General features: G+C 37.6%; 1 protein-coding gene across 2 annotated transcripts in view; it reads right to left on the reverse strand.

The window, feature by feature from the left end:
* Positions 1 to 1,766: 1,766 nt before the first annotated feature.
* CARS1 (cysteinyl-tRNA synthetase 1) overlaps positions 1,767 to 13,320 on the reverse strand; it is a 54,594-nt gene continuing 43,040 nt past the window's right edge. Inside the window, exons 19-23 of one of the 2 annotated variants that reach the window (XM_074954870.1) lie at positions 6,610 to 6,690; positions 6,161 to 6,228; positions 4,591 to 4,650; positions 3,113 to 3,196; positions 1,767 to 2,053 (exon numbers count right to left, since the gene is read on the reverse strand). In XM_074954870.1, the coding sequence (XP_074810971.1) occupies positions 1,919 to 2,053; positions 3,113 to 3,196; positions 4,591 to 4,650; positions 6,161 to 6,228; positions 6,610 to 6,690 (428 nt within the window). In that variant the 3' untranslated portion in view covers positions 1,767 to 1,918. The remainder of the gene's footprint in view (positions 2,054 to 3,112; positions 3,197 to 4,590; positions 4,651 to 6,160; positions 6,229 to 6,609; positions 6,691 to 13,320) is intronic. The other variant, XM_074954871.1, reaches the window with a different exon arrangement.

Below are 13,320 nucleotides of genomic sequence, written 5' to 3' on the forward strand. Positions count from 1 at the left end.
ACCACTAACCCAGGAACCTATCCTTGCAACAAAGCCCGTTGCCAACTGTGTCCACATATCTATTCAGGGGACACCATCGTAGGGCCTAATCACATCAGCCACACTATCAGAGGCTCGTTCACCTGCACATCTACCAATGTGATATATGCCATCATGTGCCAGCAATGCCCCTCTGCTATGTACATTGGTCAAACTGGACAGTCTCTACGTAAAAGAACAAATGGTCACAAATCAGACGTCAAGAATTATAACATTCAAAAACCAGTTGGAGAACACTTCAGTCCCCCCCCACCTCCACCCGGTAATAGCTCACCTTAAGTGATCACTCTCCTTACAGTGTGTATGGTAACACCCATTGTTTCATGATCTCTATGTATGTAAATCCCCCCATTGTATTTTCCACTGAATGCATCTGATGAAGTGAGCTGTAGCTCACGAAAGCTTATGCTCAAATAAATTTGTTAGTCTCTAAGGTGCCACAAGTACTCCTTTTCTTTTTGCAAATACAGACTAACACAGCTGCTACTCTGAAACCTTTTTTATTAAGGTCACCTGAATTTGAAGTAGTTATGTTTTAACATATACCCCTCTTGCAATGTAGATTATCGCCAGACACCAAGGACAAGATTTTAGAAGTGTCCAGTGATTCAGGCATACACAACTTGAAATTTGCATTCTCAGAATGCTAAGTTCTCAATCTCTGAAAATCGGAACCCTTTAAGATGTCTCAGGTTGAGCACCCAAAAATTGAGGCATCTAATCACTAGTCACTTTTGAACATCTTGTTTGAGCTATAGAATTCACATAAGATGGAACACGGGACTGAAAGTAAACAACATGCTGGGTCTTTAAAGACTCAGTCATCTGTTTGTTTGAACACTGCAAATTCTAATGTTAGATGTCTTTAGTTCAGTAGAGTGCAAAACTGCACTGTCCCAGGAGCAGACCAGATTTCAGAGTAGCAGTTGTGTTGGTCTGTGTCCGCAAAAAGGAAAGGAGTACTCCTTTTCTCGGAGCAGTCCAGACAATGAATTTTAACATTCACAATTTTTCCCTTGCTTCCATCTTGCTCAGAGGAGGTTAAGTTATTTCACTCTTTTATGTGGAGCACGTTTGTTCCTCTGGACAGTGAGGGGTGGGCGAGGAAGAGCAGGCCTCTTCCCACTGTCTAGCCCTGTCCATTCTCTCCCCACCCACAGTTCAGAGCAGATGATTCGCCCCTGCACTCATCTCCATGACTGAAGTCAAAAGCTGAGCTGGGCCAAGCAGGGAGGAACCTTCTTGCTCTGTTTGGCCAAGTGAGGGCTGTGACAGTCCAGCTTATGGAAATGACTGTTGCTTATACCACAGATTTATTTGTCTATATTTGGGGTTTTGAAAAACTGCAACAGATGCATCCTACTTGAACTATTTATGGTACTTTCTGCCTGTGTAATGTCATTGAAATAATTTGAGAAATATTTATGGTTCTTACTGTGGGACAAATTGATTAGCTTTGCTGTAGGTCTCAGTAAGTTCTACTTGTTGTGACATTAACTATTCCAAAGCACAAGCTACACTGGATATTAGTTGGCTAAAGAGCGACATGCATGAGAAATTACCCGGGGGCCTGAAGAAGTTATAACAAGCAGCAAATCCACATAGGTTTCTTGACTGAACACTGTCTTCCCCAAGAGAAGTGTTCAATATATAATGATTGTGACACAAACATCGTACAGGCTCTTTTTATTTTTAATAATAAAATTTTATTGACACTCTAAACTTGAGGATATATTAATCCAGGTAAACAAGTATTTTTAGCTTGACCACAGTAGAACATGTAAACACAATATGAGCATCAATATATGCTCTTTACTGTTCCTATAATAAACCAGCTCTCGCCTTTATTTTAAAAAAGAAGAATGTCCTGGTTTTGTTCTCAATTTCCAGTTCCATTCTGAACCATTTGTAGATACTCCTTGTAAAGTTTTTCCTGTGCTTCATAAAGTTTCTTCAGTTTCTTCATTTGTCCTTTGCTGAGTTCTTTGCCTTCTGTATCATGGGTAGGAAATCCCTGGAATATTAAGAACACTAATATCTTAGAAATTTTCATCCAGATACTTTGTTTGACTTTGGTCAATCTGATAAATTCGTGGCTAAATTTTATCACCGCTTTCCACCAGAATCATGCATTACTGATAGAAGGGAGTAACAGCATAATTAATATAAAACATTCTAAATGAATGAACATAGCACCATAGTAGAGGGCTTGTGTAAATCAGGAGCTTTAGGCCACTATTCAAGACATATCAGCTTATTATTAAACTCCAGATTTTAAAGCAAATGCAATAAAATATTCTAGGTCATACTGAGACTGCTCTTTTCAGCCCAGATCTTATCTCCCCATGATTTGCGCACAGAGGGTCATCCATGTGCTCATTACCACTTCTGCATGGCAGGGGCTCAGCTGCCTACATAGCACCATTCCTGCTCGCCTGCAGAGGGCACTCAAGGGTTCACATTGGGGAAGGAGACTGGGGGGCAATGTATGTTGGTTTAGTGCTGGTCCAGCAGCTGTTACTCAGAAAAGGTAATACAGTTACCTTTCCCAGATAGCACCAGCCTTCACCCTCCAGGGAATGGACAGAGAGAACCTGTTAGCATGGTCCAATGGAGCTGTGCTGTCAGGGAGAGGGAGAGGAGGCACAGTGGACAGAGTCCCACAGTCTCCATGCAAATGGTCTGGGTCTCCAACAGATCCCCTGAATCTGCCAGGTTTTGGAGTGAGAGGAGGGGGGAAGACAGGGTGTGTGCGCAATCTTTGCCTCCCAACAGGCAGTTTCTGCAGTTTAATCTTTAAGAAGACTTCTATCCCAAAAGTCATAGAAGTCTTGCCCAGTAGCAGGATGGCCATGTTATGGAAACCCCCTAAAAGTTATGGCTCTTACATACACCCTTACACAGGACATCAATGTTGTACAATTCAGTGAACACTTAAGAGCATGAACCTGCTCCCATCAAATTAACTGGTAATGCACTATTGACTTCAGTGAGGAAATGATCAGACATTTTAGTCAGTTATTAAGTTCTTATTTTTCAATTGGCATAAAGAAAATTTCCCCATGCTTCTTACATTTTCATCAAACTTGGAGTATTTGTCAAGCTCTGATTTAAACATTGCATGTGGTGGAATCTTCATCTTTGCCAGTTTTGCTGCCTGCAATATAAAATATGCATTACAACTTTACAGTTAATTAGCATCCTAACGAATTACACTGTCACTTGTCCTTTTCTGAAAAGCTGTCCCTGGGTGTACATTAATTGATGCACGGAACATCTAAATTGCAAATCAAGGAGACCCACATCACACTTTTCCATTATGTGGAGAGAAAGGAATCATCAGTGAGGGACACAACTCTATATGAATCTTGAACATACCTGTCTGGGGGAATAAGTAATTAATTTAGTACTTTGTTGCAACAGTTAATCAGTTAGAATCCAATTAAGACAAAAAAACAACAACCCTGCTACAGCTCAAAATAGTCAGCTTATGTGGTGCAGAAGCCAGATGTACTTTTTGTTTAATTTGAGCTCTTGTTGTATTTTAGGTACAAACATAAAAAGTAAGCTATTTGGCAATGAGCTCATTGCAGATGTTTCCCTATGTCCAAGCAGAAATCCTATTGATTTGAATAGGGCTCCATGCAGGTCATAGCAGGATCAGGACCCAAAATAACCAAACCATATTAAACTTTGGTTTTATTGAAAATGGTGGCCTCTCAAAATCATTAAAAGCAATGAAATCATAAACAATTTTAAAAAGAATGGATAAAGCTGTTTGGAGATTCATGAAAAGGAAACATCCTATTTAAAGACAATTTTCCTTGTAGATCATACTTTGAAGGTTTACTTTCCTGTATTGCATTACTAGTGCAATTTGCATGGAAATAGGATCTTTGCTCTGCAAGAGAGCATCTGGCTCCTGGTGCTTATTCCTCAGCTGGAGTCTTAAGCCTTTGTACTAATCACAATTAGATGCTATGGAGATGAATGTGTCTTCACAGAAAATTAGACTCAGGTGAAGCATAAGTAGCAGGAACAGATGGACTCTTAAGGAAAAAGATGCTGTTTTCATGCATATCTATACAATAATAAAGAGAGGGAAGAAAATATAATTGACACAGGCAGAAGCCTCTCTAAGTTAAATGTTCCTCAATTGCCAGAGCTCTAAAACTGTTGTGCATGCTGTATCCTACTCACAGCTATGCACTAAAAAATGTGCTACAAGGTATTTTAAGAAGCACTTACCACTTCTGATGGCACCATCAAAACAAAACAAAACTTACCACAAAATCTGAACAAAGACCTGAACATTTAAGTGACCTAACTTGTAGGCACAAATAATTGTGAACAAAAAACTGCCCACCCTATTAATTTTCACTCACCAAAAACAAAAACAAAACAATTTAAAAATGGAGGGCCAGCTGAGGCTGGACTGAAAATTCAGCCCACAGTGTATTTTTGCCTGAATAAGAATATAGCCATTAACGCACATCTTCAAAAACATAATGCCCATTTTAATGTATGTTAAAAAGATATTTGAATATTTACCTCCTGTTCTTGTTTTTTCCTATATGCTTCTTCTTTCTTTCTTTTTTTCTCCTCTTCAATCTATAAAAAGTCAAATTGAAAAACAGTATTACTTAATCAAAATTAAACCATTGCAGTAGGTTATTTCTTACTAATGTCAGCTAAGTAGCTCTATGTTTTAGATATCTGATTATAGACAAAACTGGTAATGACGCCTATAATTATTGTTGCTCAATGCGTCTATTATAAGACCCTGTTTTCAGTTGCTTATACCTTTGCCAAACCAACTCTTCACACTGAAATTTTCCCTGCCTGGTGTCTGCCTCAGCCGGAATATTTTTGGGAAGTTTCAAAGAAGTGTTTCAGCCATTACTCAGAAAGAGATTAGGGATCAATACATTATTAGGCCCACATTAAATAATCCTTACAATTGTAATTGAGACGCTCTAGTGCGCCATGCTCCTCCATGCTTTGAAAAAAGGGTTTGAAATTTGGGAGGAGGGTCATCTTTGTAACAGGGATGAGTCTTTTGCTATTCCTATGGGAAAAAGCTGTCCAAATTTGGCCAAGTTATGAATCTCTGGAAAGTCTCAGTTTACACATGCTCAGACTTGTTAGAGTCTGACAGCTAAATTCTCCAAAGATTCTTTCAGTACTGAGCATACTTCAGCAGGGGAGATGTATAGTCTAGCCAGAGAGCCCAGATGACAGAAAAGAATGAGAGCACAAGGACCTGAACTGCAACTCCCATGCAGCACTATGACATTTCCTAATCAATATATTAACGTTTTTGGCTAAAAACTTTCCGTTTCTGATTTTTTGCCAAAGAGTCAAAAATTTTCCATGGAAAAAACACAACAAAATTTTCCAAACTAGCTTTAGTCATTATGGCTCCAAATGATGGAATTGCCATTTTTTCACTTTATTTTAAAACAGAGAACGCATACACAAAAAATTACATTAAAAGACTATTAAGGTTGCAAAGTCAAACACTCAAAAGTTAGGAAATCCTAGAATTAAGGTTCCTGTGCAGCATTAATTCAGTCACCTTGGGGGTGTGCATTATGATTCAGTCTTTAATTACATGATCACATGCTATTTTTTCCACAGGAATCCTGCCTCATTCAGTGCTACATTAATGAAGACTTAGCAATTTCATTCTGTTTTTATCAGCAGATGTCAAATCAGTACTGCTAACGGTATGGAAATATTTACCTTTGTTTTGTATTGACAAATAAATAAGAATACTTTACTCATAGGCATTATTCTACCAGGGAGACAAAAGAATAAATACATCGTACCCAGCACATCATAATTGTATAAAGCCTTTTGAAACTTGAAAAGATATTTAAATCCCCCATAGCATACTTTCAAGCAATTATCTCAAATTCCTTTTCTCCATTGCCACTTGAGTTTTGCTATCAATTTGGGTGTGCTATTTTCCATTTTGTTTGTGTTAAAATTGCCATTTCTCTCACAAATCAGCAAGGAAATATGTAATGTCAATAAGAATGTGTGTTTTACTTTACATGTGCAGAATAATATAATACACAAACTAGTTTAACATGAAAGAATTACAATAATTTAAAACCTTTTTCTTTTCTTCTCTTTCTTTCAGTAAGGTCTCCTTGTCCACCAATTTGACCACAGTTGGGAGTCCTGGAGAAACAACAAAGAAAAATAAACACATAGCAGTTCCAACACTTATATGTCTGGTACCACAAACATTTCTTGAAACATCCTGCAATAGTCTTTTCAAATTGTATTACTAAAGTTAAATGCAAATGCCACCAAAATGACCATTTAGAAATGACTGAGGAGCTAAGCACCATACAAGGAGATGCAAATGTACATTTTATCTGAATGCTTTTGAAAGTTTAAAAACTAAATCTGTTAAAGCTCTGTGCATTCAGTAAGTTTGACAAGGATTCCTGATTATTCTTGATCATATTGACATTTTTCAATATCTTAAGAAAAGAAAAGAATTCACCAAATTTTAGCAACAGCTACAATTTATAATACAGACAGACAGTTTGTTACCTTCATGATCTTCAAATCGAACTCCAAGCTCAGGAAGAATGTCATCCCGAAGAGCATCACTCAACTGCAGTACTTCAATTACTACAAGGCACAGAAAAATGAGAAGTTCTGATATTAGTTTAAAATGAAAATTTAGTTCTCTTCCACGCTGCAAGTAATTTAATGCAAGTAAAAAATTACTACAGTTAGACCAGTTTCTTTTATTTATTTGTTTGTTTGTTTATTTAAGTGATAGATGTAAGTAAGGTTACAAGTTCTTTCTTCCTCTGGCTCAGTGTAATCTCTTGACCGTGTGAGACAGAGAAGCATGTTTCTGCTAGATAGACCTGGAATTTGTCAAGATGCTGCTACTACTCCAAAAAACCAACAAGATACCTCAGCTCTGTGATGTAACTGCTCAGAGGCTCAAGAGTCTCGCAGTTGCTGTTAAACAGACCTCCAATCATGTGGCATTACAATGCATGATTTCTAGCCCTAAATAGAATTCCTCATCTCAGCATTTAAAGAAAAGACATTTTGCGAAGTTAGCCTTTTGTACCTTGTGAATTTGTATATTAAAAGTACTTTAGCACCCTACTAATGACTTCTTCACCATTCCATACAAGGATGAAAAATAGCAACTTTTGGTGTCCGAATAGTTCCTCTAAGAACGAACCTAGGAATTGCCATACTATAGACCTGAGGTCCATCTAGTCCAGTATACTGTCTCAAACAGTGGCCAAAACCAGATGTTTCAGAGAAATATGTAAGAACCTCACAGTAGTCAGATGTGAAAAAATCTGCCCTCTCACATTAGGTCTCATCCAGGTCTCTAATAGTTAGACTGACTTAAGCTCTGAAGCATGAAGTTTAATATCCTTTCCAAAATGATGATGTTGTAATGACTTTAGATCTTCTGGATATCCATATAATTGCCCAGTCCCTTTTTAAATCTTGCTAAACTGTTGGCCTCTATGACTTCTTGTGGCAAGGAGTTCTACAGTCTAATTATTCATTGTGTAAAAAATATAATCCTTTTATTAGTATTGAATTTGCCATCTTTTAATTGCATTGAATGTCTCCTTACTCTTGAGTTCAGAACTCAAGAGACTTCCTCTGTACCTTTCAGTACTGCATATACTTTGGTCATGTCCCCTCGTTTCCTTTCTCATTAAAATTATCAAAACCATTTCTTCTTTCACTTGATTAACTATTTAAACAATTTTGTAAAAGTGGAGCTATAATTTGCATATTTTATACACAAAAAAACTATACTCACTATTTTTTGCCAGCTACATCTAGTTATCTTCCAGGATGTCACTAATAAGTATAATTTAAAAAAATCACTGCAAGTTATGTAAAAAAACTGGATGTCATGACCGTAAGTCTCTTTCACAGAGGGCTAACTCAACTACACATGGTGAAACTGAGGATATATTTTGCCTAAATGTTTGATACCGTTATTATCTGTAATGCAGCAAAGCCCCAATCAAGGATCGGGGCTCTGTTTTACTAGGTGCAGCATACGTGCAATAAAACGACAGCCCCAACCCCAAAGAGTTTACATTATACATTAATGACATGACGCAACAGATGGATGAATGAAATATACAGGTGAGCAAGGAAGGATGGGTTAACAGTAATATACGTTCTAAAGACTTGAAGCACATCACCTATGTAGCTATCAGTTGATCATGTCCGTCAGGGGAAATAATTTAACATGCTTTAGTTTTAATTAAAGAGATTTTTAATAAAGAAATCTTAATTGCTGGAGCTTGAAATAACATTTTTGTTCAAATATATTTTGAATCTCCAGCCCCACCTAATCAAACATATATTAAGGCTCCGCTAATGTCCACTTCCAAGTGCCTTAGTCAAATCCTCTAAACCCTGCTGAAGAATCTAGCAATGAAGGGGGAAGAGAAATTTCAAAGACAGGCAGCTTAATGTTTAATATTGAATCACTAATTCAGATAAATATTTAGCAAATCTTTATAGACATTTAGTTTCTAGCACAATATTTTGGAGGTTAGATTAAAAGCACGTTTTTTCTGGCAGGACTGCCTGAGTTTTAGTTTTGGCTCGCAAAACAGGAAAGTGCAAACACTACTGAAAGAAACCAGAGCTGACCAGAACGAATGCAACTACACAGAGCTTTATTTTAGCTTTTTATGTATTAAAAATCTCTAGATATTTAAGTGCCTTTTTCCATTATTACTGTTTCCTCTCTACTCTCTCAGGCTGATTGCTAAATGAATGGAAACATGGCCTTATTTCATGGTAGCATTTCTTAGTAGCTCTATTTCCTATACTGAATTGCGGTTTCAGAATTTCTCACAGCAGTGTTCCCTAAAGCAGCATTTCCTAACCTGGATGGCATTTCCTAACCTAGTCTAAGATGGTGCGGGGCAGAGTGGAGTGAACAAGAAAGGGTTCAAGGCAGTTGGAAAAGCTGCACCTGCCTGGAGCCACTTGACTGCTCTTTGTGAGTTTATTGCTGTGATTAATGCTCTAGGAAAATACTTGAGCCTCTCTGCTCTTGTGATGTGTGGTCCCCTAATAAAAATAGCCACAGGAGTAGGTTGTGTACAGTACTGTAGATATAGGAAGCGGTCTGCCACACTAAGCATTGTGTTTGTCTTCGCTCTCATAACATAGCTCTGCTGCAAAATCAGGTGTGCCAGCAACAGAAAGCTATCAAAAGATGCCTCCTGCCCCAATTAGTTTGTAGCCTGCTGGTGAGTGGCAGAATGAGTTGGAAGGGAAAAATACACTAAAACTTCCCCCAAGGAAAAAAAAAGTAAAAGAAGTAAAGAAAAGGACATCACAAGAAAGAAGGGGACAAGGGGAAGAGAGAGAGATGAGGAAAAGAGAAAGTAGACAGAAATTAGAAGGGACACAGCAAGGAAGCTGAAGCTAAACAAATTCAGAGTAGAAATAAAGTGCACATTTTTTAACAGTGAGGATAATTAACCGTTAGATCAATGTATCTAGAGATTTGATAGCTTCTCCATCATTTGAAGTCTTTAAATCAAGACTGGTTATCTTTTTTTAAAGGTAAACAATGGCTCAAACAGAAGGTATGGGCTTGATGCAGAAACTATTGGGTGGACTCCTATCCTGTGTTATGCAGAAGGTCAGACTAAATGATCAGAATGGTCCTTTTTGGCCTTAAATCCTGTGAACTCTGCCAAGACATGGCATGAGGGTATGTAGGGAAGTGCCAATCCACCTGCCTGTTGCCTGAGGTTTTCTAACAGGTGAAATCAGGAACCACTGCCCTACTGAATCACATCTATCCCACCTACACACAACAGGACAGTGGAGAAGCTATTTTCCGGTATCCTTCCAATATCACACATTTTCAAAGCTGTGCTAAATAAAGACACGGGCCATTTCTATGGAAAATCTTTCCCAAAGTGCTTTTCTGTTCATTATCCATTTCACTTTAGCCTTCTCCAAGTCAGTCACTTGCAGAAGCACTGATTGATTTTAGGAGAATGTGACTTAGCTGAATTGGAAATTGGCTAGGACAGCATGGCTAACATCTCTTTTCTTGCAGAAGTGCCATTGGATGTTAATGATCACAAGCAATCAGGGTCTCAGATTTATTACTCATGCAAAAACAGAAGTAAAGAGAGGAAAAAACTACATGTATTTACTCAGAAATAAAAGAAAGTGATGAAAAGAGGAAATACATTGGTTACTTGAGAAGCAACAGAAGTGGTTCACACACCAAGAGCAAATACAGACATTAGAGCTTCTGGATGTATTTATGTTGCTGTCAATCCAAATTTAGTATCCTTGTTTGATTCACAGTAAGTATTTTTTCCTAGAGGAGGCTGACGGTGACAGGATTACTTGGGTCAACTTATATCATGAGTTTTTAATAAGTAGGTTCTTCCCTCCCAGTAAATTGTTCTTGCACCCAAGTTTCAGTAGGTTCAATATACTAAACAACACTTCCAAGTAGTTCTTGGTGGATATGTTGTATAAGAAACACTAACATTCGATGATAATTCTCAATACCTTGCACATACCAGGGAAAGTCTTCAGCATCAATTATGAGGCTTAGATACGGGAATCAAAGTATGTAATTGGGATAATGTAAGCTATTATTTTAGAGGGTCTATTTTCTTCAGTTATTCACTGGCACATATAAGTGCAGATACACACCTCCTCGCTGTCTAAACTACTAGAATCAGAGTCCTTGCCTTTGCTTGGTGTTATGAACCTGTGTCTCATCTGTTCTTTGCTTGAGGAGCTGGAATCAACCCTGGCCTTTGTGTGCATATGAAAATGTTCCATTTTAAGAAGAACTGTTTGCTTTAGTCTGCAGTCTATCTCCAGTGAATTATTTGTTTTTCTGTATCCTGGCCAGGTGGGCACAGCTGGCCAAATTCATCCTTGGTGTAAGTCTAAAAGTCAACGAGTGAAACCACAGATGAGTTTAGCCCATTATCTGTTAATACTAGAAGGTGTTGATAATATCTCGTGCATGGAATTAATATGATAGATCTACTGAATGTATAACAAAAGCAGTGTCTGCTTGAGTTATAAATATTTACCAGTCTGAACCTATGAATAATTAAATATAAGAAGCAGGAGAAATTCTTCAGGGTAGAGGAGAATGAGGAATTTATACATGAGAAATTCTTAATTTATAAGAGAAGGTTATCAACTGGTGCCTCTAGAAGTGTCAGCATAATGGCTTCATGCACTGCCTTAGGGCTGAACTGTGCCAATTCTCTATGTTAGCACCATCCCAGCAAGAGGCTTTAACTGACAGTGGGGAACTTGTTTATGGATCTCAGTTGCACCAACTGTAAGTTGTCACTCTCACCAAAGATTGATGTTGTCCACAGAACGGAATGGATAGGAAAACCAGATTTGGTGTGGTCTCAGTGACACTGCCCAGGTGCACATTGTTGATTAGGAGTGAACCAGCTGCCAGGCAACAGTTCTGTGGATGCTCCTAGCCCATTCTTCACATCCGCTGAGAACTTCAAGGTAGTGGGTTTCAGAAGCCAAACAGAGCTGGGGGCAGGAACTAGTACAATCAATTGGTTTTTTTTTTTTGATTGTTTGTTTTTGGGGGGGGGGGGGAGAAAGAGGGTTAACTCATAAGTCACCCTGAAAGATTAAATGAGCAATATACATTATAGCCAATAGTGAAGACAGAGGATGCACAGTAAAAAAGATAGAGGCGTAGTTCTACTTTTAGTCCATCTGATATATTAGGAAAATGGAGTAGGTTCTCCCAACTCTGTTCTGGCTGTAGAATAGGGAGAGACCCACCATCTAATAAAACACTGCGACAGATTCCTTAATACCAAGATTTCAGTAATGGAAGACTTTACAGTAAGGTAATAGACTTAGCGGGGATCCAAGAAATAAGAATGAAGTTAGAAATATAGAGGACAAGCAAAAAAAGAGTCAATGGTGTTTGAAAACATTTGAATAGATGTTTAGCGTTAACAAAATTATTCTCTCGCATTAAGAACGCCTGTGACAGATCAGAAAATCTGCTATAATGTGTATGCTTTAAGAGGCAGAGATACAGGAACTTTGCAGTTGCCCAAGTACTGAAACAAAACCTAAAGGCACATGATGTGAAGTTACTTGACACAATGGGATGAGTTAAAAACTCACCACTTTTCCTGGATATTATTAAAAGCATTTTATTTAGAGTCATTTCTGCCCACTGTACACCTAGCAAACACCACTGGTATTTTTCTTTCCCCCATTTATCATCATCAATAGAAACATTCACAGATTAATCAAGACTCTACTAAGAATGAATAATGCAGGTTTCCAATTCAGATGTCTGCCAGTCTTGTAAATGGATAAAGACTTTTTTTTTCACATGATGTTTGAATGTCCTCAATTAGGGCATTCTGGTTGAAGACAGAGTTTATTCAATAATGTTTGAATACACACTTTGTTATAGTTCCCTCTGGTCCTCTGACAAGATTCCCAGATTACAGGTGCCTGAGTTGTGGAATGCTTTGTGGATTGCCTTACTGGCAAAAAAGTTACATTTATTTTTACAGTTAGTTTTATAAAAGACTCATACCTATTAACATAAGAGTCTGGGTGCATTTACAAAATTAAAACACCATTATTCATATTTAACATTATCCTGCCAGCAACTGGCTATAAAAAAAAGAAGACATCCCCTTAATTTACAACAACCCTAATTAAAAAGAAAGTATAAAATCAGAGGCAATATTCCCAACCACTAATCAAAACCATTTTAAAAGTTCTAGTTCAGGCAGAAGCCCTATAAAATTAACAAATCTGAGTTCTGTTGGATCAACAGGGTAAATGAGTTCCAGAGCTGGGTTTCTTCTCCTGAAAATATACTACCATCAGCCCCTAGATATTCAAACCTCAACTATTAGAGTGTGAATCAGCTGATCTCAACTGCTGAGGTTTTTTTGCATAAAGAAAAAATAAATTTTATGTATGTTTTAAATAGTAAAAGGCACTCACTCATCTTGTGAGCTGAAGAACTTTAAAAAAAATCAAAATTAAAATACATAAAATTTGAAACCAGTAAGACTATTTTGTAAGATCAACTACGCCAAAATAAGTTTGTTGATTATATCTGAATGATCACATCATTGGAAGCATTTTTGTGTTTGTAAGATATTTATTCTGTTTGTTCTGGCTAGTACGTTTCAATATGGTAACAGAATTAGAATTGCTTGCTAGCTATTATCAATCTAC

This window comes from Natator depressus, chromosome 6 (genome assembly GCF_965152275.1).
Source record: "Natator depressus isolate rNatDep1 chromosome 6, rNatDep2.hap1, whole genome shotgun sequence".
Classification (NCBI taxonomy): domain Eukaryota; kingdom Metazoa; phylum Chordata; order Testudines; family Cheloniidae; genus Natator; species Natator depressus.